Source organism: Schistocerca cancellata, chromosome 4 (genome assembly GCF_023864275.1).
Source record: "Schistocerca cancellata isolate TAMUIC-IGC-003103 chromosome 4, iqSchCanc2.1, whole genome shotgun sequence".
NCBI classification, from domain to species: domain Eukaryota; kingdom Metazoa; phylum Arthropoda; class Insecta; order Orthoptera; family Acrididae; genus Schistocerca; species Schistocerca cancellata.
This window is the reverse complement of record NC_064629.1, coordinates 266,391,470-266,418,248: the sequence shown is the minus strand read 5'-3', so window position 1 is coordinate 266,418,248 and position 26,779 is coordinate 266,391,470. Positions and strand designations below refer to the sequence as shown.

General features: G+C 49.6%; 1 protein-coding gene across 1 annotated transcript in view; it reads left to right on the top strand.

Moving 5' to 3' along the window:
* The first annotated feature begins 1,257 nt into the window (after positions 1 to 1,257).
* LOC126184079 (tubulin beta-3 chain-like) overlaps positions 1,258 to 26,779 on the top strand; it is a 111,928-nt gene continuing 86,406 nt past the window's right edge. Inside the window, exon 1 of the mRNA XM_049926439.1 lies at positions 1,258 to 1,314. Within this exon, the coding sequence (XP_049782396.1) occupies positions 1,258 to 1,314 (57 nt within the window). The remainder of the gene's footprint in view (positions 1,315 to 26,779) is intronic.

Here is a 26,779-nt window from a genome sequence, read left to right as displayed (position 1 = left end):
CTTGTTAGATTTAGAGGTAACAAGATAAAAAAAATCCGAGAGAAAGCTCTGGGTGAAGAAGCGGCTAATGCAAGGAAAAATATTCGCCTCGTCCTGTTACTTAGGGAGCTGATGATTTTCGTAATAATCTAAGAATGCATGAATCATTCGTTTCAGAGCTCTGGAACATCATCAAACAATTCTTACCGAAAAAGAATAGTCATGAGAGAGGCTATAAGCTGCGAGGTGAGCCTCTTAGCTACATTACGATTTCTAGCCGTTGGCAGAAGTTAAGAGAACCTCAAATTCAATGCTCTTATATCCCCACGAGTATTAACTAAAATTATTCCTGAAACTTACAATAAAAGACTTTCACCTAATTTATTTATGTATGTAACATAAAAGATGACCGGCAAGTAAGAGAAACTCACTTCAAATCCGAATAACAAGGACCACACATGTTGTCGCGCACAACACCTAATATACACAACAGATACATAAGAAATGAAGCATTTAGCGACTGTTATAACTGTTAGAAAGTCACACACTTTGATTTTCATAGAAGAGGCCTTGGATATAGACTGGACTTTTTTAACACTTACAACAATGAAGCAAATATAATATATAAATTAAAGTTCATTGATCGTCGATATTTCGGTTCTTAGCTTTTATTTCCGACAAGTACCGGAAATAAAGCGTAAAAAGAGAGATGCAAAAAAATCGATGGACTTTTATTCTCTATATACGCCACACGAAACCATTATGGATTCGTTAAAAAAATGAAAAAAGTGCTTCACTTCTTGCATATCTGTATTTCCTATACTCCTCGCATGACACGTCCCACAGACATCTGCAGCTATTAAATTTTTTCAGAAACTCTGTCCTTATTGTGTCGTCCGTCTCTCACTCTGTCACGTATTTCAGAACAACATTTAATCCCACAAGCATTGTCAAAAGTAAGATTTTGTCGGGCAGTTGGCACTACAGCGGTACACACTGTACAGTTTGTTGGGTGGAGTGGAGTGCTCGGAAAGGTCGCGGGGGCGGTCGGCTGTCTGGTGGTCCTTCCTGCCCGACATCCCGACAACAGGAAAGTTTGTCGGTCGGTCAGAACACCTACACACATCCAATTTGTCCGTCGGTGGATGTGCATGAGCCGATCAGAGCTTTGCCATCCCTCAGCAGTTTAGCCGGCGTGTCTTCAGCCAGCAGTTGGTTTCCGGCATCGCCTCAATAGGAACTAAACCTGGAAGTGTTTGTTTACGCAGCCAAATAAGTATGCGGGAAATTCTGCACATACAGTGTGGTCAGTGTGGAAATCAAATTGGCAGCAAGGTAAGCCGGCTCAGAATTACGTCTGAATTTTTCTTCGCGGTCACTATGGGAGAAATACGTGGTGAGGTTGTAGTACATTCCTCGGTTCCTCAGTACATACTGGATTTTGGAAACCTTTTGTGGAGAATTTCGCGTCATAGTTGGCATCTACCTTAAACTGTATGCCAGGTCAGGGTTTCCAGCGTTCTCTCTCGGGGGGGGGGTCTCAAAGTTACTGAGCTGCGAGTTCGTGTTCATACTATTTGCTGTAGCAGTATGGAAGACAGTTGGTTAAATTTTAGCTAAAACCTGTCGACGAAACGAACATTACTTCATTTGCTCTTTCTGTACATTGGACGATGTAAATTTCAGTGCTACTGTGTTTAGTAAACGTTGTTCGTTGGCTTCCCGCTTTCAGATATACTACGTACAAATAATGTATACCGATATCTCAGTACTAAGGGTTTGAAACGTCTTTTTTGCTACCGACCTGTGTAATGGAGTCAAATAATTTCCACCTACTTTTTAGATTCTCGTGGAAGCAGCTAATGTCGAAGCTCTGATAATTGGAAGTGTAAAGATGTTTGTAACCAGTGCAAGGTTTCCAAGAGTGACAAGTAATATAGTAAATAGTCGCTGTATCATATTAGCGAAAAACCACACTTGTTAAAGAAAAAAGGTCAAATGCTTTGTGTATGATTTGTTTAAAAGTAAGAAATAAAAATCAATAATGCTCGAAGTTATGCACAACAAATGAGGTGCTGATTGAGAATGCCCAATCCCTCTCCTGGTATCTGAATGACTCTCTCATATTTTAAACCGAAGAATCGTTGCAACTCTTACACCTTCGGGCACAGATGATAGAACTGTTCAGGCCACATAACAAAAGGTTTCGCGGTCCACACAGTACACCAAATATAAAGTATTCAAATTCTAATGTCAGATGCGTACCTTTAAACTATCAATCGGCTCCGCAATTGCTATACATAATGCTGAGCGACATTAGAGAGGGTCGCCAAATGTGTATCTAACCTGTTTTATTTCTTACATTTAAATTACACTCCTGGAAATTGAAATAAGAATACCGTGAATTCATTGTCCCAGGAAGGGGAAACTTTATTGACACATTCCTGGGGTCAGATACATCACATGATCACACTGACAGAACCACAGGCACATAGACACAGGCAACAGAGCATGCACAATGTCGGCACTAGTACAGTGTATATCCACCTTTCGCAGCAATGCAGGCTGCTATTCTCCCATGGAGACGATCGTAGAGATGCTGGATGTAGTCCTGTGGAACGGCTTGCCATGCCATTTCCACCTGGCGCCTCAGTTGGACCAGCGTTCGTGCTGGACGTGCACACCGCGTGAGACGACGCTTCATCCAGTTCCAAACATGCTCAATGGGGGACAGATCCGGAGATCTTGCTGGCCAGGGTAGTTGACTTACACCTTCTAGAGCACGTTGGGTGGCACGGGATACATGCGGACGTGCATTGTCCTGTTGGAACAGCAAGTTCCCTAGCCGGTCTAGGAATGGTAGAACGATGGGTTCGATGACGGTTTGGATGTACCGTGCACTATTCAGTGTCCCCTCGACGATCACCAGTGGTGTACGGCCAGTGTAGGAGATCGCTCCCCACACCATGATGCCGGGTGTTGGCCCTGTGTGCCTCGGTCGTATGCAGTCCTGATTGTGGCGCTCACCTGCACGGCGCCAAACACGCATACGACCATCATTGGCACCAAGGCAGAAGCGACTCTCATCGCTGAAGACGACACGTCTCCATTCGTCCCTCCATTCACGCCTGTCGCGACACCACTGGAGGCGGGCTGCACGATGTTGGGGCGTGAGCGGAAGACGGCCTAACGGTGTGCGGGACCGTAGCCCAGCTTCATGGAGACGGTTGCGAATGGTCCTCGCCGATACCCCAGGAGCAACAGTGTCCCTAATTTGCTGGGAAGTGGCGGTGCGGTCCCCTACGGCACTGCGTAGGATCCTACGGTCTTGGCGTGCATCCGTGCGTCGCTGCGGTCCGGTCCCAGGTCGACGGGCACGTGCACCTCCCGCCGACCACTGGCGACAACATCGATGTACTGTGGAGACCTCACGCCCCACGTGTTGAGCAATTCGGCGGTACGTCCACCCGGCCTCCCGCATGCCCACTATACGCCCTCGCTCAAAGTCCGTCAACTGCACATACGGTTCACGTCCACGCTGTCGCGGCATGCTACCAGTGTTAAAGACTGCGATGGAGCTCCGTAAGCCACGGCAAACCGGCTGACACTGACGGCGGCGGTGCACAAATGCTGCGCAGCTAGCGCCATTCGACGGCCAACACCGCGGTTCCTGGTGTGTCCGCTGTGCCGTGCGTGTGATCATTGCTTGTACAGCCCTCTCGCAGTGTCCGGAGCAAGTATGGTGGGTCTGACACACCGGTGTCAATGTGTTCTTTTTTCCATTTCCAGGAGTGTATTTGGCAAAACATTTGATACCGGTAGTTTTTCAAAAATTCTTAGTTTGTTGAGCAAGGATGGTCCTTTCGGCAGCGCACTTGCTTTCCTACTGTCTTGTCATCGAACTGTCTCGAATATAGTACGTGAGGTGAAGGAAGCAGTTTTTCATACGTAAATATCACACCAATGCAGCTCTTAATACCTGAAAGTGCTAGGACCTGAAGAGATTAACTTTTTGACACTCCATTTACATAACTATAAATAGTTAAAATTTCCTTCAAAGTTTTCATAATTAGCCTTCAGCAGTAATTAAACTTTTTTGTGTGTTTGTACTCTGTAGGATTACCAGCAGGAAGGGCTAGTGGATTGCGAAAATTTTCTGGCAAGCCTCGTTCCGCAGCAGAAAATACCCTTTCGCCTACGATCACAGCTGTTTCATTCACCGGCTCAGACCCGAAACTGAGTAAAACGAAATGTTTAATCGAAACTATTAAATGATCTAATGGATTAATTAAGCTTCACTGAAAATTTTTGGAGATAGGTTTCGCTAAATGACATCAAAAGTTTGTAGTGTGAACACAAGACAGTAACAGGAAGTACGTTGCGGAAATTTCAGTCTCCATTACCTAGCTTAATCATGCCTCAATAGACCTATGAGTAAACTACCCATTCTGACATGGGTATGAGCCGATGTAAAAGTAACGGTCCTAGGTAACCGGACAGTTTAGAATACTGGTTCCCGAGTAATAATTAGGACGTTCATCGAAAAGCTTTACTGTTTTCCACTCAGTGGAGTTTCTCCATCTTGTCGGCCTAATTTAGAAACGAATTCAGAATTTTTCTTTCCCCAGGAAAGCAGGTGTTGACAGATGTGAAAATTACCGAACTATCAGTTTAATAAGTCACAGCTGCAAAATAGAACGCGAACTCTTTTCAGACGAATGGAAAAACTGGTAGAAGCCGACCTCGGGGAAGATCAGTTTGGATTCCGTAGAAATATTGGAACACGCGTGGCAATACTGACCTTACGACTTACCCTAGAAGAAAGATTAAGGAAAGGGAAACCTATGTTTCTAGAATTTCTAGATTTAGAGAAAGCTTTTGACAATGTTGACTGGAATACTCTCTTTCAAATTCTAAAGGTGGCAGGGGTAAAATACAGGGAGCGAAAGGTTATTTACAATTTGTACAGAAACCAGATGGCAGTTTTAAGAGTCGAGGGGCATGAAAGGGAAGCAGTGGTTGGGAAGGGAGGGAGACAGGGTTGTAGCCTATCCCCGATGTTATTCAATCTGTATATTAAGCAAGCAGTAAAGGAAACAAAAGAAAAATTCGGAGTAGGTATTAAAACCCATGGAGAAGAAATAAAAGCTTTGAGGTTTGCCGATGACATTGTAATTCTGTCGGGGACAGCAAAGGGCTTGGAAGAGCAGTTTAACATATTGGACAGTGTCTTGAAAGGAGGATATAAGATGAACATCAACAAAAGCTAAACGAGGCTAATGGAAACTAGTCTTAAGTCGGGTGATGCTGAGGGAATTAGATTAGGAAATGAGACACTTAAAGTAATAAAGGAGTTTTGCTATTTGGGGAGCAAAATAACTGATGATGGTCGAAGTAGAGAGGATATAAAATGTAGACTGGCAATGGCAAGGAAAGCGTTTCTAAAGAAGAGAAATTTAACATAGAGTATAGATTTAAGCGTCAGGAAGTCGATTCTGAAAGTATTTGGAGTGTAGCCATGTATGGAAGTGCATGGACGATAAATAGTTTGGACAATAAGAGAATAGCTTTCGAAATGTGGTGCTACAGAAGAATGCTGAAGATTAGATGGGTAGATCACATAACTAATGAGGAGGTATTGAATAGAATTGGCGAGAAGAGGAATTTGTGGCACAACTTGACAAGAAGGGATCGGTTGGTAGGATATGTTCCGAGGCATCAGGGGATCACAAATTTAGCATTGGAGGGCAGCGTGGAGGGTAAAAATCGTAGAGGGAGACCAAGAGATGAATACACTAAGCAGATTCAGAAGGATGTAGGTTGCAGTAAGTACTGGGAGATGAAGCAGCTAGCACAGGATAGAGTAGCATGGAGAGTTGCATCAAACAGGTTTCAGGACTGAAAACACCACACATTTTTTAGTTCTCAGACGTGGAGATATAGATTAATTTTCCGCGAAGTAATATTTTCACTGCTGGGAATATACTGCATGTCGTGCTAGAAGTAAAAGTGAAAATATTCTGTTGATATTTGACGTATTAAACAGGGTGAAGTAGAAAGGCATGTGGGCCGTCGGCCATGTGTGCGGAGTGGACAGTGTTCACTGGCTAGATGTCGCCAAAACGAGAAATATTTTTATCCGTGACATTATATCCAGTCAGCTCTTCCAGGTTAATATCGAAAGAGCGGCCAGTGGGGTCAGTACCTTCATATGCTCTGATATTTTCAGTAAGCAGTGCCCCCTTACCACTGCACTAAAAGACGCAGTCGTTAGTGTCTGTCAGTTCGGATGACAATATGTAATGTTTATCTATCCCCAGATATACGTTTCCATTATCATGAACTGTTAGTGGCACAGCTCCCTGTCCCCTTCCTCTTGTTGGGGGACTTTAATGCCCATGATCCCCAGTGGGCTAGCGACGCTCTCTCTCACAGAGTACTAGAACACCACCTTTAAGAATTGGACGTCCACCTACTCAACACTGCAGCTGCAACCCATTTCAGTGTGGCCCACAGAACGTTTTCAGCTATTGATCTCGCAGTTTGCAGCCCGAGTATCTTACCCCTGATTCAGTGGCACGCCCATGGCGATCTTTGTGACAGCGACCATTTTATTGTTCTCTCATTTTCCGCTCGGACATCTAGATCATGTTCCACGTTGGTCGCTTAGGAAAGCTGATTGGCAGGCTTTCTCCTCTGCAGCTACTTTTGTAGCTTGTCGTGTGATGAATATCGACAAATTGGTACAGGATACTATTGATACTACTAATCATGCTACAGCAGCAGCGATATACTTCTCCAGCTCATCCCGACGGCCACCGGTGCAATGGTGGTCTCAAGATACAGCCACAGCTATCAGGGGACACCGCTTTAACAACACATGCGCAATCCCTCTATGAATGGTTTAACAGCATTCAAGAGACTGCGTGCGAAATGCGGTTTTTAATAAGGAAAAGGGAGCTGTCGTGTTGGGAGCAATATGCCTCAACTATGTGATCCAGCACCCCATCGTCCCAAGTATGAACTAAGCTCCGCCGCACTTGGGGCTATCCATCACCCATGGCAGTTCCTGGCATCCTTGTCAATGGTAACATCTGCACTGATCCCGTGGTACTTGCCGAATGTTTTGTAGCACACTTTGGTGAAGTTTCCGCTTTCAGTAATTACCATCCTCATTTCCTGGCCCTGAAACACCTTACTGTGTGCCGCCCGCTATCTTTCCATGCACATGGCTCTCTATTATACAATGTCCGTTTTAGTGAACGGGAGCTTCGCAGTGCTTTGGCAGTGTGTGGCAATATGGGACCTGGACGCAACAAAATTGACAGCTAAATGCTCAAACATCTTCATGCCGACAGCATGAAACATATCCTATGTCTTTTTAATTGCAATTGGCAGAAAGAAATATTTCCCTCCCATTTACGGTAAAGTATTGTTATTCCTGTCCCGAAACTGGGTAAGTACCCACATATTTTAACTAATTACCGACCATTCTCGTTAGCGAATGGGCTGTGTAAGCTATTCAAACAAATTGTCAGGGGCCATCATTGTTGGTGCCTTGAAGTCTGAGGGCATATACCGATTCCAAAGCGTTTCTGGTCCACCATAAATCATCTGGTTCGTTTGGAATCGGCAATGCTTTCGCGTATCGCCAACATCTGATAGCTGTGTTCTTTGACCTACAGAAGGCATACTATACCACCTGGGCGACATCACACTGCATTAGTGGAGTTTATGGGCCAGTTTACCCATTTTTATGCAGAATTTCCTATCTGTTTTTTTTTTCCAAATACTGTTAGCAACCTCTATGTGCAGGAAACTGGAGTCCCTCAGGGATCGGTTCTGAACGTAACGATGTTTGCTATCGCCATCAGTGGTATTGTAAATGCAGTGGGTCCCGCAGTTCCTCTGTCACTGTACATGGATCTCTGCCTGCGCTATGCCTCTGCGTCACTGTGCACCACTGAGCGCCAGCTTCAGGGGGCTGTCTGGAGAGTCCATGACTGGGTCCTGAAACACAACCACCAATATTCCCCTGCACAATCACTAGTTATGCATTTTTGTTGACTCCAAATTGTGCACCCACACCCAGAAATTTATTTTGGTGACCAGTTACTAGAAATGGTTAACTTTTGCCAATTCGTAGGCATTTCGACTACACGCTAACTTGGCCCTCGCATGTCAGCCAGCTTAACTTGCATTAAGAAGCTGAATGCTCTCCGTTTTCTTAGTCAATCCTCATAGGGCGCGGACTGTACAGTTCTTCTGAGATTTTACAAAGCACTTATTTATCCTGCTTGGACTATGGATGCGTTGCCTGTGGGTCGGCAGCATTGTCGGTACTGAGCTTGCTGGAGGCTGTTAACCACGCTGGCTAGCGGTTGGAGTTCCATACGAGCCCTGTGGAAGCCGGTATCACATCACAATGGGTTAGGAGACAGTAGCTTCTGGCAAGTTACACAGTCACGGTCTGTGAGATGCCTACCCACCCATGTCACTCAACACTGTTCCACAATCCCCACAGGAGACACATCACTCTTCAGCGGGTTCGTACTTGGCTACCGCGGGGCCTCAGCTTTTGCAACATTTTTCCCTTCCGTACAGCGTGTCTGTCGTCCTGCTATTCTTTTTCCCCTCCCTTGGGAAATATGTCTGGGGAATTCTCTACAATGTTCTGCATTCTGTCGCTGGTGTACGACCAGTCTCACCTTTATTTTTGGCTCCCTTTTCCTTTCTTTGTTTCCCTTCTCTCGTTCCTCCGCTTCAGCGTTAGAGAATGCTCTTTTTTTCTCTTTCCTCCCTGTGCGCTTCTGAAGGCTGGCCCACGGGTCTGACACGTAACGGATGACTAGGTAACGTGTAATTTAAAGCCCCAGGTCGACAGGTAGGGTTCACATGTACCGCCTGGTACAGGCCAGGCACAGGGAGGGGTAATTGCCTGAGCTGCAACCTTCCCAAATTGCAGATTAGTCGCTGTGTCAGATGTTCGGGAGGTGTGACCTGAGGTGTAAACAATCATCTAAGGCGGGTGCTCCCCCTTGTGGAGGGAGCCCCCAGTTGGAAGGAGCGCACCATCGGAGACGCTGCCAACCATGGGGATATTCTTGCAATGAGTCACTCATCTTCCCAATCAACGTCTACAAAACGTAAACGTAATGAAGCTATTGATTCGAAGACCCTTCCTGCTGCACTACAGTTCCGGTCAGTCCTTCACCACGGTCAATCCGTTTATTATTGAGGAAGGTGTTGATGCAATTGCTGGCCCTGTGAAATCCTGATCTCGTTTACAAACTGGCACTTTGCTTTTGGAGACTGCTTCTGATTCTCAAACACAACTTCTGCTTGCTGCCTCGCTTCTCCACAGCTACCCTGTTGATGTCAAGGCCAACAAAGCTTTGAATTCTTCCTGTGGTGTAATTAACACCAGGCTGTTCGACGGTCTAACCGAGGCCGAAACACAGTCTTAACCCTCTGGTCAGGGTGTCATCGCCATCCATTGTGTAATGAAAAAGGTAGATTATTCCTTAGAGCCCACGCATACTCTTTTCCTCACCTTTGATAGAGTGGTGCTGCCGTCAAAGATGAAAGCAGGCTATGAAATTATCACAGTCCGGCCATACATTCAGAACCCGATGTGCTGCTGTCAGTGTCATCGTTTTAACCACACTAGAATATCTTGTTGACACCAGCCAAATGTGTAACCTGCGGCAGGGATACACACGCGGACGATTGTCCACCTCCTCTTCCCCACTGTATCAACTGAATGGCGGCCATGCCGCCTCCTCTGGATTGTCCCATGTACCTAGATGAGTGGGTTGTCAAAGAGGTTCAGGTAATGGAAAAAGTGCCTTACCTAGTAGATCGCAAGTTACTGGCTTGTCGCAAACCCTGTGTTCTCCCGTCTGGCACCTACAGTTCTGTTCTTCTTACCCTCGATCCATGAAGGACATGGCCACGCAAACATGCGACCTGAAATTCGGCTCTGAGGTTGTGAAGTCGCCCAGTGTCAAGGTAGCATCGCCATCCCCCCGTCCTGCTGTGCAAAAAACGGTCAAACTCTCGCCTCAAGGGGCGAAGCGGCCAACTACACAATCAGTAGGCAGGAAAAGACAGAAGTAGTACTCCCATGACGACTTCCTCCGTCCCTCCAGCCAAACGCTCGAGACTTCCTCTAACCAGAAAGGCTCGAAGAAGTCTGCCAAAGGGAAACGGTCTTCCCCTTCACCAACTTGAAGATTCTGTTCGATGGTGTCGCCACGTGGTACTTAACCCAGCCACCCTCTGTCTCGTCGGTGCGCACCACCAACCGTTTTACAGCATTTGACTCTACAGACCGACGGCACGAGCAAGCCGATGCTTCTGTGGACCTCGTGGAGCAGGATCCTCCTGCTCCTGTGCCCTGTAGTAGCGACTCCACACCGGCTATCACTCGGCAACCACCGAGTTTACACGCCTCCATCTCTTCCTCCTCATGAATGTCCTCCAATGGAACGTCCACGGCCTTTGGTCCCACAGAGGATTAACGGCTGCTTTTAGCATCGCAGCATTCCCTTGTACTCTATCAGGAAACGAAATTTCGCCCTCACAACCACTTTGAGCTTTCACATTACTTACCGATTCGTTTTGACCTTCCCCTTGAGGTCGGCATTCAGTCCCAGTGGGGTGTCATGCTGCTCTTATGGAATGACATTCATAGTCAACCCATCTCCCTGACTACCTGTCTTCAAGCTGCTGCAGTTCGCCTTTTTCCTTCCCTGCCTGCCTTTCTCCTTTGAACCATTTATGTACCTTCGTCCTTCGATGTCACCAGGACAGACTTCCTTCAGCTTATTTGGCAGCTACATCCCCCGTTTTTGCTACTCGGTGACTAATGCGCATCATCCACTCTGGGATTCTCTCAGGACCTGTCAGAGGTGCCCTCTTTGCTGACCTCCTTAACTAACTCATCCTCTTTTGCCTTAACACTGGAGCACCCACTTTACTTTGACTCCTCGCACACCTATTCTCATTTTGACATTCTTCTTCACTGCCCATTTTTCCTATCGTCTTGAGTGGTCCGTTCTGACACTTTCTCGAGCGACCATTTCCTGTGTTCTCTCTGTTTGCTGACTCCTACCCTATCCACATGCACCCCCCAATGGTAGCTTACTAAGGCTGACTGGCAGCTTTACTACTCCCTGGCGACCTTCGAAGAACAAGATTTCCCCAGTTGTGATGACCAGGTGGATTATCTCACCAATGTTATCTTTACTGCTGCAGAACTTTCCATTCCTCGCACTTCCCCTATACCACGTCGTGTTCCTGTCCCTTGGTGGGCTTGGGCATGCCGCGATGCAATTCGCGCATGGAGACGAGCTCTCCACGTTTTTCACCGTCATCCTATGATGGAAAACTGCATTCATTGTAAACAGATGCGTGCAAAGTGTCGCCGCATCCTTCGGGTTAGGAAACGAGATAGCTGGATTTCATTCACTAGTTCTTTTAACAGTTCCACCACTTCCTCTGTCGTGTGGGCCAACCTCCAACAGCTCGCTGGCACAAAGATCCATTCTCCAATTTCCGGCCTGACAGTAGCAGACGATGTTATCTTGGACCCTCTTCCTGTCTCCAACACCTTGGTCCACCATTTTGCCGAAGTTTCGAGCTCTTCCCATTATCACCCTGCCTTCCTCCATTGGAAACGAAGAGGACCTGGCTTGGGCGGTACCCTTCTCTTCTACGAATAGTGAGTACTTCAATGCCGCCTTTACGATGAGTGGCCAGATCATGCTCTCAGTTTATCCTGATCCTCTGCCCCAGGGCCAGACGCCATCCGCATTCAGATGTGTAGCACCTTTCTCTTGCAGGGAAGCAATTTCTGCTTAACACATACAACTGCGTCTGGTTAGAGGGCACATTTTCCAGACGCTGGCCTGAAGCCACCGTCGTACCCAACCTAAGCCCAGCTAGGACAAAAATCTTCCTTCTAGCTACCGCCCCATCTCTCTTACCAGCTGCGTTTGCAAGGTGATGGCACGTACGATTCATGCCTGGCTGGTAATTTTGCTAGAATCTCGCAATTTACTGACGAATGTACAGTGTGTATTTCGAGCACGACGTTCGGAAGTTGACCATCTAGTTACTCTGTCCACCTGTGTCATGAATGGCTTTCTGCGGAAATCAGACACCGGCCGTGTTTTTCCATTTGGAGAAGGCCTATGACACCTGCTGAAGTACTGGTATCCTCCATACTCTTTACACGTGGGGTTTCCGTGGGCACCTGCCATGTTTTCTTCAGGCATTTTTACAAGAGCGAGATTTCAGGGTGCGAGTGGGTTCTGCCTTGTTGGACACATTTATCCAGGAAAACAGTGTGCCTCAGGGTTCTGCCCTGAGTGTCGACCTCTTTGCTATTACTATTAACCCTATAATGGCCTTTCTCCCACTGGGCATCTCTGGCTCCCATTTTGTTGACGATTTTGCCATCTATTGCAGTTCTCCATGGACCTCTCTCTCTGAGTGACGTCTTCAGCGCTGTCTTGATCGTCTTTACTCCTGGAGCATCGACAATGGGTTTCGCTTTTCCACTGACAAAATAGTCTGTATGAATTACTGGCAGCGCAAATGGTTCCTCCCACCATCACTACATCTTGGGCGTCTTGCCCTTCCATTCCTTGAAACTACTAAATTCCTGGGTCTCGTGCTCGATAGGAAGCTCTTGGTCCTCCCATGTGTCTTACCTGGCAGCCCGCTTTACATGGTTTCTCAATGCCCTACGTGTTCTCAATGTTACTTCCTGGGGTGCCGATCGAACCATCCTACACTGTTTGTGCCAGTCCTTTGTCCGTTCGAAACTAGACTATGGGTGCTTTGTTTATGCATCTGTACGCCCATCCCTCTTAGCCCGTCTCAACACCATCCACCATCATGGCATACATTTGGCCATGGGCGCCTTCTACACCAGCCCAGTTGAGAGTCCGTATGCTGAAGCTGCTGAACTACCACTGTCCTGAATGAGATTTTCACTCTGCAGCGGATTGTGCGCTGATATGAAACTTCCTGACATATTAAAACTGTGTGCTGGACCGAGACTCTAACTCGGGACCTTTGCCTTTCGCGGGCAAGTGCTCTACCAACTGAGCTACCCAAGCATGGCTCACGCCCCGTCCTCACAGCTTTACTTCTGCCAGGTTCGCAGGCGAGCTTCTGTAAAGTTTGGAAGGTAGGAGACAAGGAACTGGCAGAAAAGCTGTGAGGATGGGTCGTGAGTCGTGCTTTGGTAGCTCAGTTGGTAGAGCACTTGCCCGCGAAAGGCAAAGGTCCCGAGTTCGAGTCTTGGTCCGGCACACAGTTTTAATCTGCCAGGAAGTTTCATACCACATTGCTGGAACTTCCTCCTCAGCTGGTATGCGTACCGTTGGTCTGCCATTCATGGCCACTCGTCCTATGCCACCTTTGATGATTCCTTTGACCATCACTATGGGGCTCGTCGTTTTTATCTGTTCCCTCCTGGATTCCACTTTCGGCACTTGCTACGGCGGTTTAACGTCACGCTACCTGCACCTTTCCCGGTGGGTGTGAACCCTTCACCACCTTGGCTTCGTGAAGTGGCCCCCTGTTAACCTTGGCCTTCATTCGCTTCCTAAGGACACTACGGCAGCCTCGATCTATCGCCTCCAATTTCATGACCTTCACATGAAACTTCGCCATAGTACTCTTGTCTACACTGATGGCTCTCGGACTGGCCATGGGGTCGGGTGTACCTTCGTCATTGGCACCTGTGTCTTTCGATATCAGCTTCCTGCACACTCCTCAGTATTTACAGCCGAGCTCTTTGCCTTGTATCAGGCCACGCAGTACATCTGGCGACACAGCCTTTTCAATTGTGACTCACTCAGTGCCCTCCAAAGGCTATGTGCACTGTACACTGCTCATCCCTTAGTGCAGCAGGTACAGGAAACCTGTCACTTGCTCACTATTGTGGAGCCAGTGTCACGTTTCTGTGGGTCCCTGGTCATGTCGGTCTGCCAGGAAACGATGCTGCTGATGTAGCTACCAAGGCTGTGGTCCTTGTACCTCAGCCCGCGAGTACCTATATTCTCTCCGATGTTATCTGCGTTGCTGTCGGGAGGTGGAGTCCCTTTGGCATCGCCAATGGTCCTCTCTTCACGGGAATAAGCTTATTAAGCCTCTCCAAGCGCTTTGGACGACCACCTCTCGGCCCTCCCTCTGGGAGGAGATTATTTTAACTCGGCTGTGTATTGGGAACTTCCTTTCTAGCTATCGTCATTTGCTAAGTGGCGCTACCCCACCACTTTGTGAATATAGCGCCTAAATTTTAACTATCCGCCGCTTTCTCTTGAATGCCCTTTTGTAACAATTTACATTACAGCTCGTGATTACCATCTGATTTATGAGCCTTTTTAGTGAATGACCCGCGGGCGCAGTTGTTTTTGCGCTCTAAAGCAAAACAAAACACCTGTTCCACAATCTGCTGTTCAGACTGTTTGTGCATAGGCCAAAACTGGAAAGACCAACTGGGATCAGACTGTTTCCCACTGAAGAACCTCCTACAGCGTCTGTTAGCCTCTGTTAGTCTGTGTTCCTACAGTTCCCTCTAGACACCCCCCATGGGCCGTACTGTCTCCTGCGATGGGGATGGACCTCTTGTTGCCCCAAGAAGGATGTTAATTCTACCCTTCTCAGACAAGTTTCTTTCAATCCTCCACTATTTTAATTCGGTATGCATTTACACAAATGGATCGAAAGTTAACAACAGTCGGTTACTTTTGCACATGCAGGTAGACACGAGAAAAACACTCTGCTGAGTGCCTGCAGTGTGTACGCTGTAAAGTTGATTGCCGTATCTCAGGCTTTCCAGTATGTCCAATGCCACGTCACGACGATATTTCTGATCTGCAGTGATTCCATGAGTTACTTAAAAGGCATAACCATGTGCTATCCCATAAATCATTTGGTCACAAACATCTGGAAGCTACTGCCTGACATCTACGGCTCTGGACAGATGGTGAGCTGCATCTGGACGCAGTCACATAGGCATTCCAGCAAATGAACTCGCCGATCGTCTATCTAAATACGCAGCTGCAGGAGATCTGCTGGACATCGGGATATCAGGCCCAGACGTCAGATTACAACTCCAAGGCAATAATTTGCGGCTCTGGGAATTGGAATGGCAGGCTGCTACGACCCAAAACAAATTGAGAGCGATTGAAGGCTCCAGTAAGGCTCTCGGAAAGATGCCATTGTGTCGTGCCGACTACACATTGACCATACGACTCACCCACAAGTTCCTTCTGTGTCAGGATGGTGGTCCTCACTGCAGCTGCGGTAGCATACTGACGATGGCGCATGTTCTTGTTGAACAACCATTCTGGTTGATCTGCGGCATGGTCTCAGCTTGCCTATCTCACTACCTAAGGTGCTTATGGATGCCGTGCAACCACTGCCAAAGTGTTGCATTTCCTGAGGGAGAGTGGATTTTATCCTAACATATAATACTCTTCCACTTCCAATGTTTAAGAGCGGTTGTCGGGGCGACTGCCTTCCCCTTTGGCGGGCACCCATCGCGCAACCACAGATTCCTTTCCCCCCCCAGGGGGTCAACAACTCTGTTGTGGATACGTGCGTAGCGAGCACGGGACCCTGAGCTAATGTGGCCCTCCTTCCTTTCCGGGCTGCATACCTTCCCTTTCCTCATCCTTCCCCCTCCCCCATCTTCGCCCCCCCCTCCCCTCTGGCTCTTTCCTTCCCTTTCTCCCCCTCTGGGAGTATGGTTTGTGCCTACGTCCAGAGACGGACGCTCTAAACTATTACAAATTCCTTGCTTTCTATACTTGCAAGTCTTCGTCCTTCCTCTGTCCTTCTCTTTTCCTTCCCGCTTCTCTCTGCACTTTTCTCCACTGCGGCGTTTGAGACCCCTCTTCTTTCCTTTCCCTTTCTCTTTTTTCCTCCCTGTGCGTGTCTGAAGGCCGACCCACGCACATCAATGCGTAGCCGGTGACGGGGTAACGCGTAATTCCCCGCCCCGGGTAGAGAGGTAGGACACGTACGTACCTCCTGGTAACGGCCAGGCCCAGGGAGGGGTGATTACCTGAGCTGATACCTTCCGAAAGTGCCGATTGGTCCCTCTGTCCGTTTGTCGGGAGGTGTGACCTGAGGTGTGAACAACCACCTAAGGCGGGAGTGCCCTCAGAGAGGGCCCCCACAAGGGAGGAGCGCGCCATCGGAGTCGCTGGTAATCATGGGGGATTCTTGTGCAATGGTTTCCTCACCTTCCACTATGTCTGCTCACAAACGTAAGTATACTGAGTCTCAGCCACAGACAGTTCTTCCATCGTTGCCACAGTTCCTTGTTGTTTCTCGGTCTGACGAAGGTCACGACTTCTCCACGGTCAACCCTTTCATTATTCAGAAAGGTGTCGACGCAATTGCAGGTCCTGTAAAGTCTTGTTCCAGACTACGGAATGGCACCCTGTTGTTAGAAACAGTCAGTGCTCTCCAGGCACAAAAATTGCTGCGTACTTCTCTGCTCCACACCTTCCCTGTCCGGGTGGAACCACACTGTACCTTAAATTCCTTGCATGGAGTCGTTTATACACGCTCCCTCGATGGTTAGTCTGACGAAGAAATTCAGCACTACCTGTCTGACCAGGGCGTAACGGCTGTTCATAGAGTTATGAAAAGGGTTGACACGAACATCATTCCAACCCGCACTGTCTTCTTGACATTTGACAAAGTTCAACTCCCATCGAAAATCAAAGCAGGCTATGAGATAATTTACGTTCGCCCTTATGTCCCAAACCCTAGGCGTTGCTATCGGTGTCAGCGGTTCAATCACACCAGCCAGTCCTGTTCCAATCCGGCCAAATGTGTTACGTGTGGCAAGGATGCCCATGAGGGTGCTTGTCCACCTCCATCCCCTCACTGCATCAACTGTATGGGTGACCACGCTGCTTCCTCTCGAGATTGCCCCGTTTTTAAGGACGAAAAGCTAATCCAGGAAATAAGAGTGAAGGAAAAGGTGTCGACCTTTGCTGCTCGAAAATTATTCGCCAGTCGACAGCCCACCGTGCCTCAGGCAGGAAAATACAGCACTGTCCTTGCTTCTCCTCGGCCAACAAAGGTGGCGGCCACGCAGACTTGCGACCTCACCCTTAGTGCCACGGTCGTCAGATCGGCCAGCGCAAAGATCGCCCGTTCAACCTCACCACTTTCGCCTGCCCACTCTATGGGTCACCCTTCATCAGGTTCTGCTAAATCTCGAGCCCAAAAGTCAGACACAAAGTCTTCGAAAAAAGAGCATACTCGTGAAGAGTTTTTATGTTCCGCAACTTCACAACCATCGGTTCCTCCTTCCTCTAAACATCATACTTCCAAGAAGGCTACAAAGAAACCCAGTTCCTCTCCTTCTCCGCCAAGGCGTGTCCCATCTACAGCACCACCTGGCGGAAATCGCCCTCGGCCGTCTTCTGTGTCGCCGAGGCGCACTGCTGGTGGCTTGTCAACCGGCCGATCGCTGGTGGCAGGAGCTATTCCTGACCAACCTATGGATCAGGATCTTCTGCCTTCGGCTGAATGCCACTCCATGCTGTCGGTCGCAAGCTCTGAGCAGTCGTTCACTTGACAGCACCCTTGGTCACATTCCTCCATTTTCTGTTCACCCTATGTCCATTATCCACTGGAATATCCGCGGCATTCGAGACAATCGGGATGAATTGTCGGTCCTCTTACGATCCTACTCGCCGGTCATCTTCTGTCTTCAGGAAACAAAGCTGCGTCCCCATGACCGCTTTGTTCTCCCTCATTTTCAGTCCGTCTGATACGACCTCCCTCTGTTGAAGGCACTCCAGCCCATGGAGGACTCATGATTCTTCTCCATGATACTCTCCATTATCACCCAATCCCCTTAAACACTTCCTTCCAAGCTGTCGCCATCCGTCTTTCCCTTTCCGGTTACACGTTCTCTCTTTGTACTGTATACATTCCATCGTCCACACCAATGGCACGAGCTGATCTCCTTCATCTTCTTGGTCAGCTTCCACCCCCCTATTTGCTGGTTGGGGACTTCAATGCCCACCACCTGTTTTGGGGATCTCCACATCCTTGTCCACGTGGCTCCCTATTGCTAGACGTCTTCCACCAAGTGGATCTAGTTTGCCTCAACACTGGGGTCCCCACATTTTTGTCTGCCTCCACAACAAATTTATCTCATTTGGACCTTGCGGTCGGTACTGTTCCGCTAGCTCGGTGCTTCGAATGGTTCGCCCTTGATGATACACACTCGAGTGACCACTTTCCATGTGTCCTTAGACTGCAGCCTCAACTGCCATATATGCCCTCGCGACGCTGGAAGTTTGCCCAAGCCGATTGGACACTTTTCTCGTCTCTAGCGACATTCGATGACCGTCGCTTTCCCAGCGTCGACGCTGAGGTCACACATATTACCGACGTTATTCTTACAGCTGCGGAACGTTCAATACCACGCACCTCCGAATTGCCCCGGCGCCCCCCAGTTCCTTGGTGGAACGAGGCATGCCGTGACGCAATACGTGAGCGGCGACGTGCTCTTCGCATTTTCCGTCACCATCCTACTTTGGCCAACTGTATCCGCTATAAGCGGCTCCGTGCGCGATGCCGTCGCGTCATCCGCGATAGCAAGAAGGCAAGCTGGAAATTCTTTATTAGCTCATTTAACACCTTCACTCCCTCCTCAGAAGTTTGGAGTGGGCTTCGACGGTTCTCAGGCGCGCCTAGTTTCTCCCCGGTCTCTGGGCTCACTGTTCCTCATGATACATTAGTGGACCCCGTCGCAATTTCTAACTCATTGGTTCAGCACTTTGCTGAGATTTCGAGCTCTTCCAATTACCCGCCAGCGTTTCTCCCGAAGAAACGTGCAGCGGAAGCGCGACCTCTTGCTTTCTCCTCTCCAATTCGCGAAAGCTACAATACTGTTTTCTCCATGCGGGAACTCCAACATGCACTCTCTTCTTCTCGCTCCTCCGCCCCAGGACCGGATGGTATCCACGTCCAAATGTTGCTGCATTTATCAACCCATAGTCTGCGTTACCTCCTTCGCCTTTATAATCGAATTTGGACCGACAGTACTTTTCCCCGACGATGGCGGGAAGCTGTCGTCGTTCCTATTCCGAAACCTGGAAAGGACAAACATCTCCCCTCTAGCTATCGCCCCATTTCTCTCACGAGTAGTGTCTGTAAGGTTTTGGAGCGTATGGTGAATTACCGTTTAGCTTGGTGGCTGGAATCCCGCAGTCTTTTAACACCAGCCCAATGCGGATTTCGGAAGCATTGTTCTGCAGTTGACCATCTTGTTGCTCTCTCCACTTCTATCATGAACAATTTTCTCCGGAAACGCCAAATGGTAGCAATATTTTTTGATCTGGAGAGAGCATACGATACCTGTTGGAGGACAGGCATCCTCCGTACACTGTTCTCTTGGGGCTTTCGAGGCCGGCTGCCCCTTTTTCTTCGCGAATTTATGGCAGAGCGCACATTTAGGGTGCGGGTGAACACTACTCTCTCCCGTACTTTCTCCCAAGAAAACGGGGTACCCCAGGGATCCGTGGTGAGTGTTGTACTGTTTGCCATCGCCATAAATCCAATTATGGATTGTCTCCTTCCTGATGTCTCTGGCTCCCTCTTTGTGGACGATTTTGCGATCTACTACAGCTCTCAACGGACCAGCCCCCCTGCGGGTCCGGGGATTAGAATAGGCCCGAGGTATTCCTGCCTGTCGTAAGAGAGGACTACAAGAGTTCATCCCCCTCACGGGGGTAGTTAGCGCCTGCGTCCGGAGACGGACGGTTCCACGACCTATAACTGTGGTCTTTTTGGTTTTTCACTTCTCGTTTCTTCCTTCCTTTAGTTGGTTCCTTTCTTTGCTCTTCTCCACCTCACTGTCTTCCTTACTCTTTCCCTTGACTTCTCCTTGCCTTCTCATTGCCTTCTTCTCCTTGCCTTCTCATTGCCTTCTTCTCCTTGCCTTCTCATTGCCTTCTGTCTCCTTGCCTTCTCATTGCCTTCTTCTCCTTGCCTGCTCATTGCCTTCTTCTCCTTGCCCGCTCATTGCCTTCTCCTCCTTGCCTTCTCATTGCCTTCTCCTCCTAGCCTTCTCATTGCCTTCTTCTCCTTGCCTTCTCATTGCCTTCTTCTCCTTGCCTTCTCATTGCCTTCTTCTCCTTGCCTTCTCATTGCCTTCTTCTCCTTGCCTTCTTCTCCTTGCCTTCTAATTGCCTTCTTCTCCTTGCCTTCTCTACCGAGCGGGGTGGCGCAGTGGTTAGACACTGGACTCGCATTCGGGAGGACGACGGTTCAATCCCGCGTCCGGCCATCCTGATTTAGGTTTTCCGTGATTTCCCTAAATCACTTCAGGCAAATGCCGGGATGGTTCCTCTGAAAGGGCACGGCCGACTTCCTTCCTAATCCTTCCCTAATCCGATGAGACCGATGACCACGCTGTCTGGTCTCCTTCCCCAAACCAACCAACAACCTTGCCTTCTCTGGTCTCCGCCTCGGCGTTTGAGACAGTCTGTCCTCTTTCACCCTCTCTCTCTTCTTTTTCCTCTTCTTCCTTCCTCCCTGTGCGTGCCTGAAGGCCGACCCACACGTTCGCACGCGTAGCCGGTGACGGGGTAACGCGTAATTCCCCGCCCTGGGTGGACATGTAAGGCACCTGCGTACCCCCTGGTAAAGGCCAGGCCCGGGGAGGGGTGATTGCCTGAGCTGATACCTTCTGACCATGCCGATTGGTCCCTCCGTCTGTTTCTCGGGAGGTGTGACCTGAGGTGTAAACATTCACCTAAGGCGGGAGTGCCCTCTGTGAGGGTCCCCACAAGGAAGGAGCGCGCCATCGGAGACGCTGGCAATCATGGGGGATTCCTCCGCAATGGATTCTACTCCGTCTCTCTCGTCTTCTGCCCAAAAACGGAAACGTGACCAGCCACCAGTGACAAAAGTACTACCGCCTGCCCCACAGTTCCTCGTCGTTTCTCGATCTGAGGACGGAAAGGATTTTTCCTCTGTCAACCCTTTCGTTATCCAGAAGGGCGTAGATGCCATAGCCGGATCTGTCAAATCTTGTACCAGGTTGCGTAACGGTACCTTATTACTAGAAACTGAGAGTGCCTTTCAGGCACAAAAACTGCTTCGGGCCACACTCCTGTACACGTTCCCTGTCCGGGTGGAGGCCCACCGAACTTTGAATTCGTCTCGTGGTGTAGTCTATACTAGCTCCCTCGACGGATTGACTGACGAGGAGATTCAATCTTTCCTCGCTGAGCAGGGCGTGACGGCTGTCCATAGGGTCATGAAAAAGGTCAACAATGACCTTGTACCGACCCGGACACTTTTCTTCACCTTCGATAGTGTTAAGCTGCCATCGCGCATCAAGGCGGGCTACGAGGTTATTTCTGTTCGCCCCTATGTCCCGACACCTACGCGCTGCTACCAGCGTCAGCGTTTCAATCACACTCGACAGTCTTGTTCCAATGCGGCTAAATGTGTCACTTGTGGCAGGGATGCCCATGAGGGTGACTGTCCCCCTCCGTCTTCTCGTTGTGTGAACTGTCAGGGTGACCATGCCGCATCCTCCCGCGACTGTCCTGTCTATAAGGAAGAACGCTGTATCCAAGAAATTCGGGTCAAAGAGAAAGTGTCCACCTTGGTTGCTCGCAAGCTATTGGCTAGTAGGAAGCCCGCGCTGCTCCCAGCGGGGAAATACAGTACTGTCCTCGCCTCTCCTCGGACTACCAGGGAGGTAGCAACCCAGACATGCGGTCTGACCTTCAGCACCACGGTCGTCCGTTCGGCCAGTGCTAAGATCGCGCGGTCGACGTCTCCTCTTCCTCCCATCACCCCACAGACACCAGCCCCTTCATCAGCTTCTGCTAAGACGAAGACCTCGAAGTCAGATGCACGGGCCTTCAAGAAGGAACCATCCCGTGCAGAATTCCTACGTACCTCGACCTCCCAGCCTTCGACCAGTACTTCCACCAAACGTCCTTCCAAAAAGGCTCATAGGAAGCACAGTTCTCCTTCTCCGCCACGGCGCATTTCTTCTCCTGCGCCACCCAGCGGTTGCCGCCCCAGGCCGTCATCCGTTTCGCCTGGCCGCACCGCTGGTAGCCGAACATCTGGCCGTTCACCGGCGGAGGAAGCTCCCCCTCCCGGCCATCCTCCCGAGATGGCCGATGAACCTATCGACCCAATGGACGATGACTGTCCGCCTACTGATAGCGGCGGCAGTGCTCGCTCGAAGCCAGGCCCTCAGCGGCCTTCGAGGTGACCCCTTCTTTCATCTTCCTTTTCTTACGATGGCACTTATTCACTGGAATATTCGCAGCATTCGCTCCAACCGAGAGGACTTGAAGTTGCTGCTCCGCTTGCACCGTCCGCTCGTCGTAGCCCTCCAGGAAACGAAGCTACGCCCATGCGATCAAATTGCCTTGGCACACTACACCTCTGTGCGTTTTGACCTACCCCCTATGGTAGGTATCCCAGCTCATGGAGGGGTTATGTTGCTGGTCCGGGATGATATTTACTACGATCCCATCACGTTGCACACCGGCCTGCAGGCAGTTGCCATCCGCATTACTCTCCCCACTTTTACGTTTTCCTTTTGTACCGTTTACACTCCATCGTCAACTGCCGTTACCAGGGCAGACATGATGCAACTTGTTGCTCAGCTACCTGCACCATTTTTGTTAACTGGAGACTTCAATGCCCACCATCCCCTTTGGGGCTCTCCAGCATCCTGCCCGAGGGGCTCCCTGTTAGCAGACCTTTTCAACCAGCTCACTCTTGTCTGCCTCAATACTGGCGCCCCTACTTTTCTTTCGGACACATCTCACACCTATTCCCATTTAGACCTCTCTATATGTACTCCCCAACTTGCACGCCGGTTTGAGTGGTATGCACTTTCTGATACATATTCGAGCGACCACTTCCCGTGTGTTATCCATCTCCTGCAGCATACCCCCCTCTCCGTGCTCCTCTAGTGGGACCATCTCCAAGGCAGACTGGGGGCTCTTCTCTTCCAGGGCGACCTTTCAGGATCAAACCTTCACAAGCTTCGATCGTCAGGTCGCACACCTCATGGAAGTCATTCTCGCTGCTGCTGAATATTCCATCCCTCACCCTACTTCTTCTCCACGTCGCGTACCGGTCCCCTGGTGGACCGCAGCATGTAGAGACGCTTTACGTGCTCGTCGACGTGCTTTACGCACATTTCAACGCAACCCTACAGTGGCGAATTGCATCAATTATAAACGATTACGTGCTCAGTGTCGTCGTATTATCAAAGAAAGCAAGAAAGCCAGCTAGGCTGCTTTCACAAGCACCTTCAACAGTTTTACTCCTTCTTCTGTTGTCTGGGGTAGCCTGCGCCGGCTATCTGGCACTAAGGTCAACTCACCAGTTTCTGGCTTGAAGGTCGCGAATGACGTCCTTGTGGCCCCTGAGGCTGTCTCCAATGCCTTCGGCCGCTTTTTCGCAGAGGTTTCGAACTCCGCTCATTACCACCCTGCCTTCCTCCCCCGCAAACAGGCAGAGGAGGCTAGGCCACCTAACTTCCGCTCCTCGAATCGTGAAAGTTATAATGCCCCATTCACCATGCGGGAACTCGAAAACGCACTTGGCCGATCACGCTCCAGGGCCTGATTCTATTCATATTCAGATGCTGAAGAACCTTTCTCCTGCGGGTAAAGGTTTTCTTCTTCGTACATACAATCGCATGTGGATTGAGGGACTTGTTCCCGCATGCTGGCGCGAGTCTATTGTTGTCCCAATTCCTAAGCCGGGGAAGGACAAGCATTTGCCTTCCAGTTATCGACCTATCTCGCTTACCAGCTGTGTCTGTAAAGTGATGGAGCGAATGGTTAACTCTCGATTGGTTTGGCTGCTCGAGTCTCGACGCCTACTTACCAATGTACAATGTGGATTTCGTAGGCGCCGCTCTGCTGTTGACCATCTGGTTACCTTGTCGACCTTCATTAAGAATAACTTCTTGCGGAAGCTCCCGACCGCGGCTGTGTTCTTTGATTTGGAGAAGGCTTACGACACCTGTTGGAGGGCTGGCATTCTCCGCACCATGCATACATGGGGCCTTCGCGGTCGCCTCCCTCTTTTTATTCGTTCCTTTTTAATGGATCGACAGTTCAGGGTACGTGTGGGTTCTGTCCTGTCCGACACCTTTCGCCAGGAGAATGGGGTGCCACAGGGCTCAGTTTTGAGCGTCGCTCTCTTCGCCATCGCGATCAATCCGATAATGGATTGCCTCCCAGCTGATGTATCAGGCTCCCTTTTCGTGGACGATTTTACCATCTATTGCAGCGCGCAGTGTACACGTGTCCTGGAGCGCTGTCTTCAGCGTTCTCTTGACCGTCTTTCCTCCTGGAGTGTCGCCAATGGCTTCCGTTTTTCTGCCGAGAAGACGGTCTGTATTAACTTCTGGCGCTACAAAGAGTTTCTCCCACCGTCCTTACGACTCGGTCCCGTTGCTCTCCCAATCGTGGAGACAACCAAATTTTTAGGCCTTACATTTGACAGGAAACTTAGCTGGTCTCCACATGTGTCATATTTGGCCGCCCGTTGTACCCGTTCTTTAAATGTCCTCCGTGTTCTCAGTGGTATGTCGTGGGGAGCGGATCGAACCGTCCTACTTCGTCTATATCGGTCGATCGTCCGCTCCAAGCTGGATTATGGGAGCTTCGTATACTCCTCTGCACGGCCATGCATCTTACGCCGCCTCAACTCCATACAACATCGGGGTTTACGACTTGCGATCGGAGCATTTTATACTCGTCCCGTAGAGAGTCTTCATGCTGACGCTGGCGAATGCCACTCACCTACCTGCGCGATATACTGCTTTGTCGGTTTGCCTGTCGGCTACTGTCAATGCCCGACCATCCGTCTTATCGTTCCTTTTTTGACGACTCTCTCGACCGTCAATACGGGTTGTATGTCTCTGCCCTGCTACCCCCTGGAGTTCGCTTTCGTCGCCTCCTTCAACACCTTCATTTTTCACTCCCTGCAACCTTTCGAGTGGGCGAGAGCCACACGCCACCTTGGCTCCAGGCTCATGTCCGCGTTCACCTTGACCTCAGCTCGCTCCCAAAAGAGGCTACCCCCGGTTCGGTCTACCACTCCCGTTTTTTGGAACTTCGTTCGAAGTTCATCAACATGACTTTCATTTATACAGATGGCTCTAAGACCAATGACGGGGTCGGGTGTTCCTTTATTGTCGGGGCACAAAGTTTCAAATACCGGCTCCATGGCCTTTGTTCGGTCTTCACAGCTGAGCTCTTTGCCCTCTACCAGGCTGTTCTTTACATCTGCCGCCACCGACATTCTGCTTATGTCATCTGCTCCGACTCCCTGAGCGCCATCCAGAGCCTCAGTGATCCGTACCCGGTTCACCCTTTTGTACACCGGATCCAACGCTCTCTTCAGCAGCTGGTGGACGTCGGTTCTCCGGTTAGCTTTATGTGGGTTCCTGGCCATGTCGGTATCCCTGGGAACGAAGCTGCAGATGCTGCGGCCAAGGCTGCGGTCCTCCAGCCTCGGACAGCTTCTTGTTGTGTCCCTTCGTCCGATTTTAGCAGGGTCATTTGTCGGCGCATTTTATCGCTGTGGCATGCCGATTGGGCTGCACTTACAGACAACAAGCTTCGGGCCTTAAAACCTCTTCCCGTGGCTTGGACGTCCTCCTCACACCCTTCTCGGCGGGAGGAGGTAGTTTTGGCCCGGTTACGAATTGGACACTGCCGGTTCAGCCATCGCCATCTGCTGACGGCTGCGTCGGCGCCGTTCTGCCCATGTGGGCACTTGCTGACGGTTCGACACATTTTAATGTCCTGTCCAGATTTTAACACACTGCGTCTAGATCTTTACCTGCCAAGTACTTTCGATGCCATTTTAGCGGATGACCCACGAGCAGTTGCTCGTGTTCTTCGTTTTATCAATTTGACAAACCTCTCTAAGGACATTTGATGATGCTGTTTTTTAATCCTATGCCTGTCAGTCTGTCTTTTATCGTGTTTTCCCTTTTAGTTGTTGTCAACTTGTGCCTCGCGGTGCATTCTTAGAGTAGTCAGGGCGCTAATGACCATTGAAGTTGTGCGCCCTAAAACCACAAAAAAAATAACAACGGACCAGCCTTCTTGCACGACGTCTTCAAGGATGTCTCGATCGCCTCCACTCGTGGAGCATCGAAACCGGCTTCCGTTTCTCACCTAGTAAAACCGTTTGTGTCAATTTTTGGCGACGTAAGGAGTTTCTTCCGCCCTCCTTACATCTAGGTCCTGTCAACCTTCCGTTTTCAGACGTCGCTAAATTCTTGGGTCTTATGTTTGACAGAAAACTGTGCTGGTCCTCCCACGTTTCCTATCTTTCGGCTCGCTGTCTGTGATCGCTTAACACCCTCCGTGTCCTGAATGGTACCTCCTGGGGAGCGGACCGAGTGGTCCTTCTCCGCCTCTATCGCGCCTTAGTGCGCTCGAAATTGGATTAGGAAGCATAGTCTACTCCTCTGCTCGGCCGTCTATTCTTCGGCGTCTCGACTCTATCCACCACCGTGGATTACGTTTAGTGTCTGGAGCTTTTTACACTATCTCTGTGGAAAGCCTTTATGCTGAGACTGCTGAACCTCCGCTGTCCAATCGGCGAGCAGTCCTCCTGAGTCGTTATGATAGCTATCTGTCTTCCATGCCTGCTAATCCAGCCCATGACCTTTTTTTCGACGCCTCCTTTGATGTAGGGTATGCAGGCCGCTCCTCCTCCCTACTAC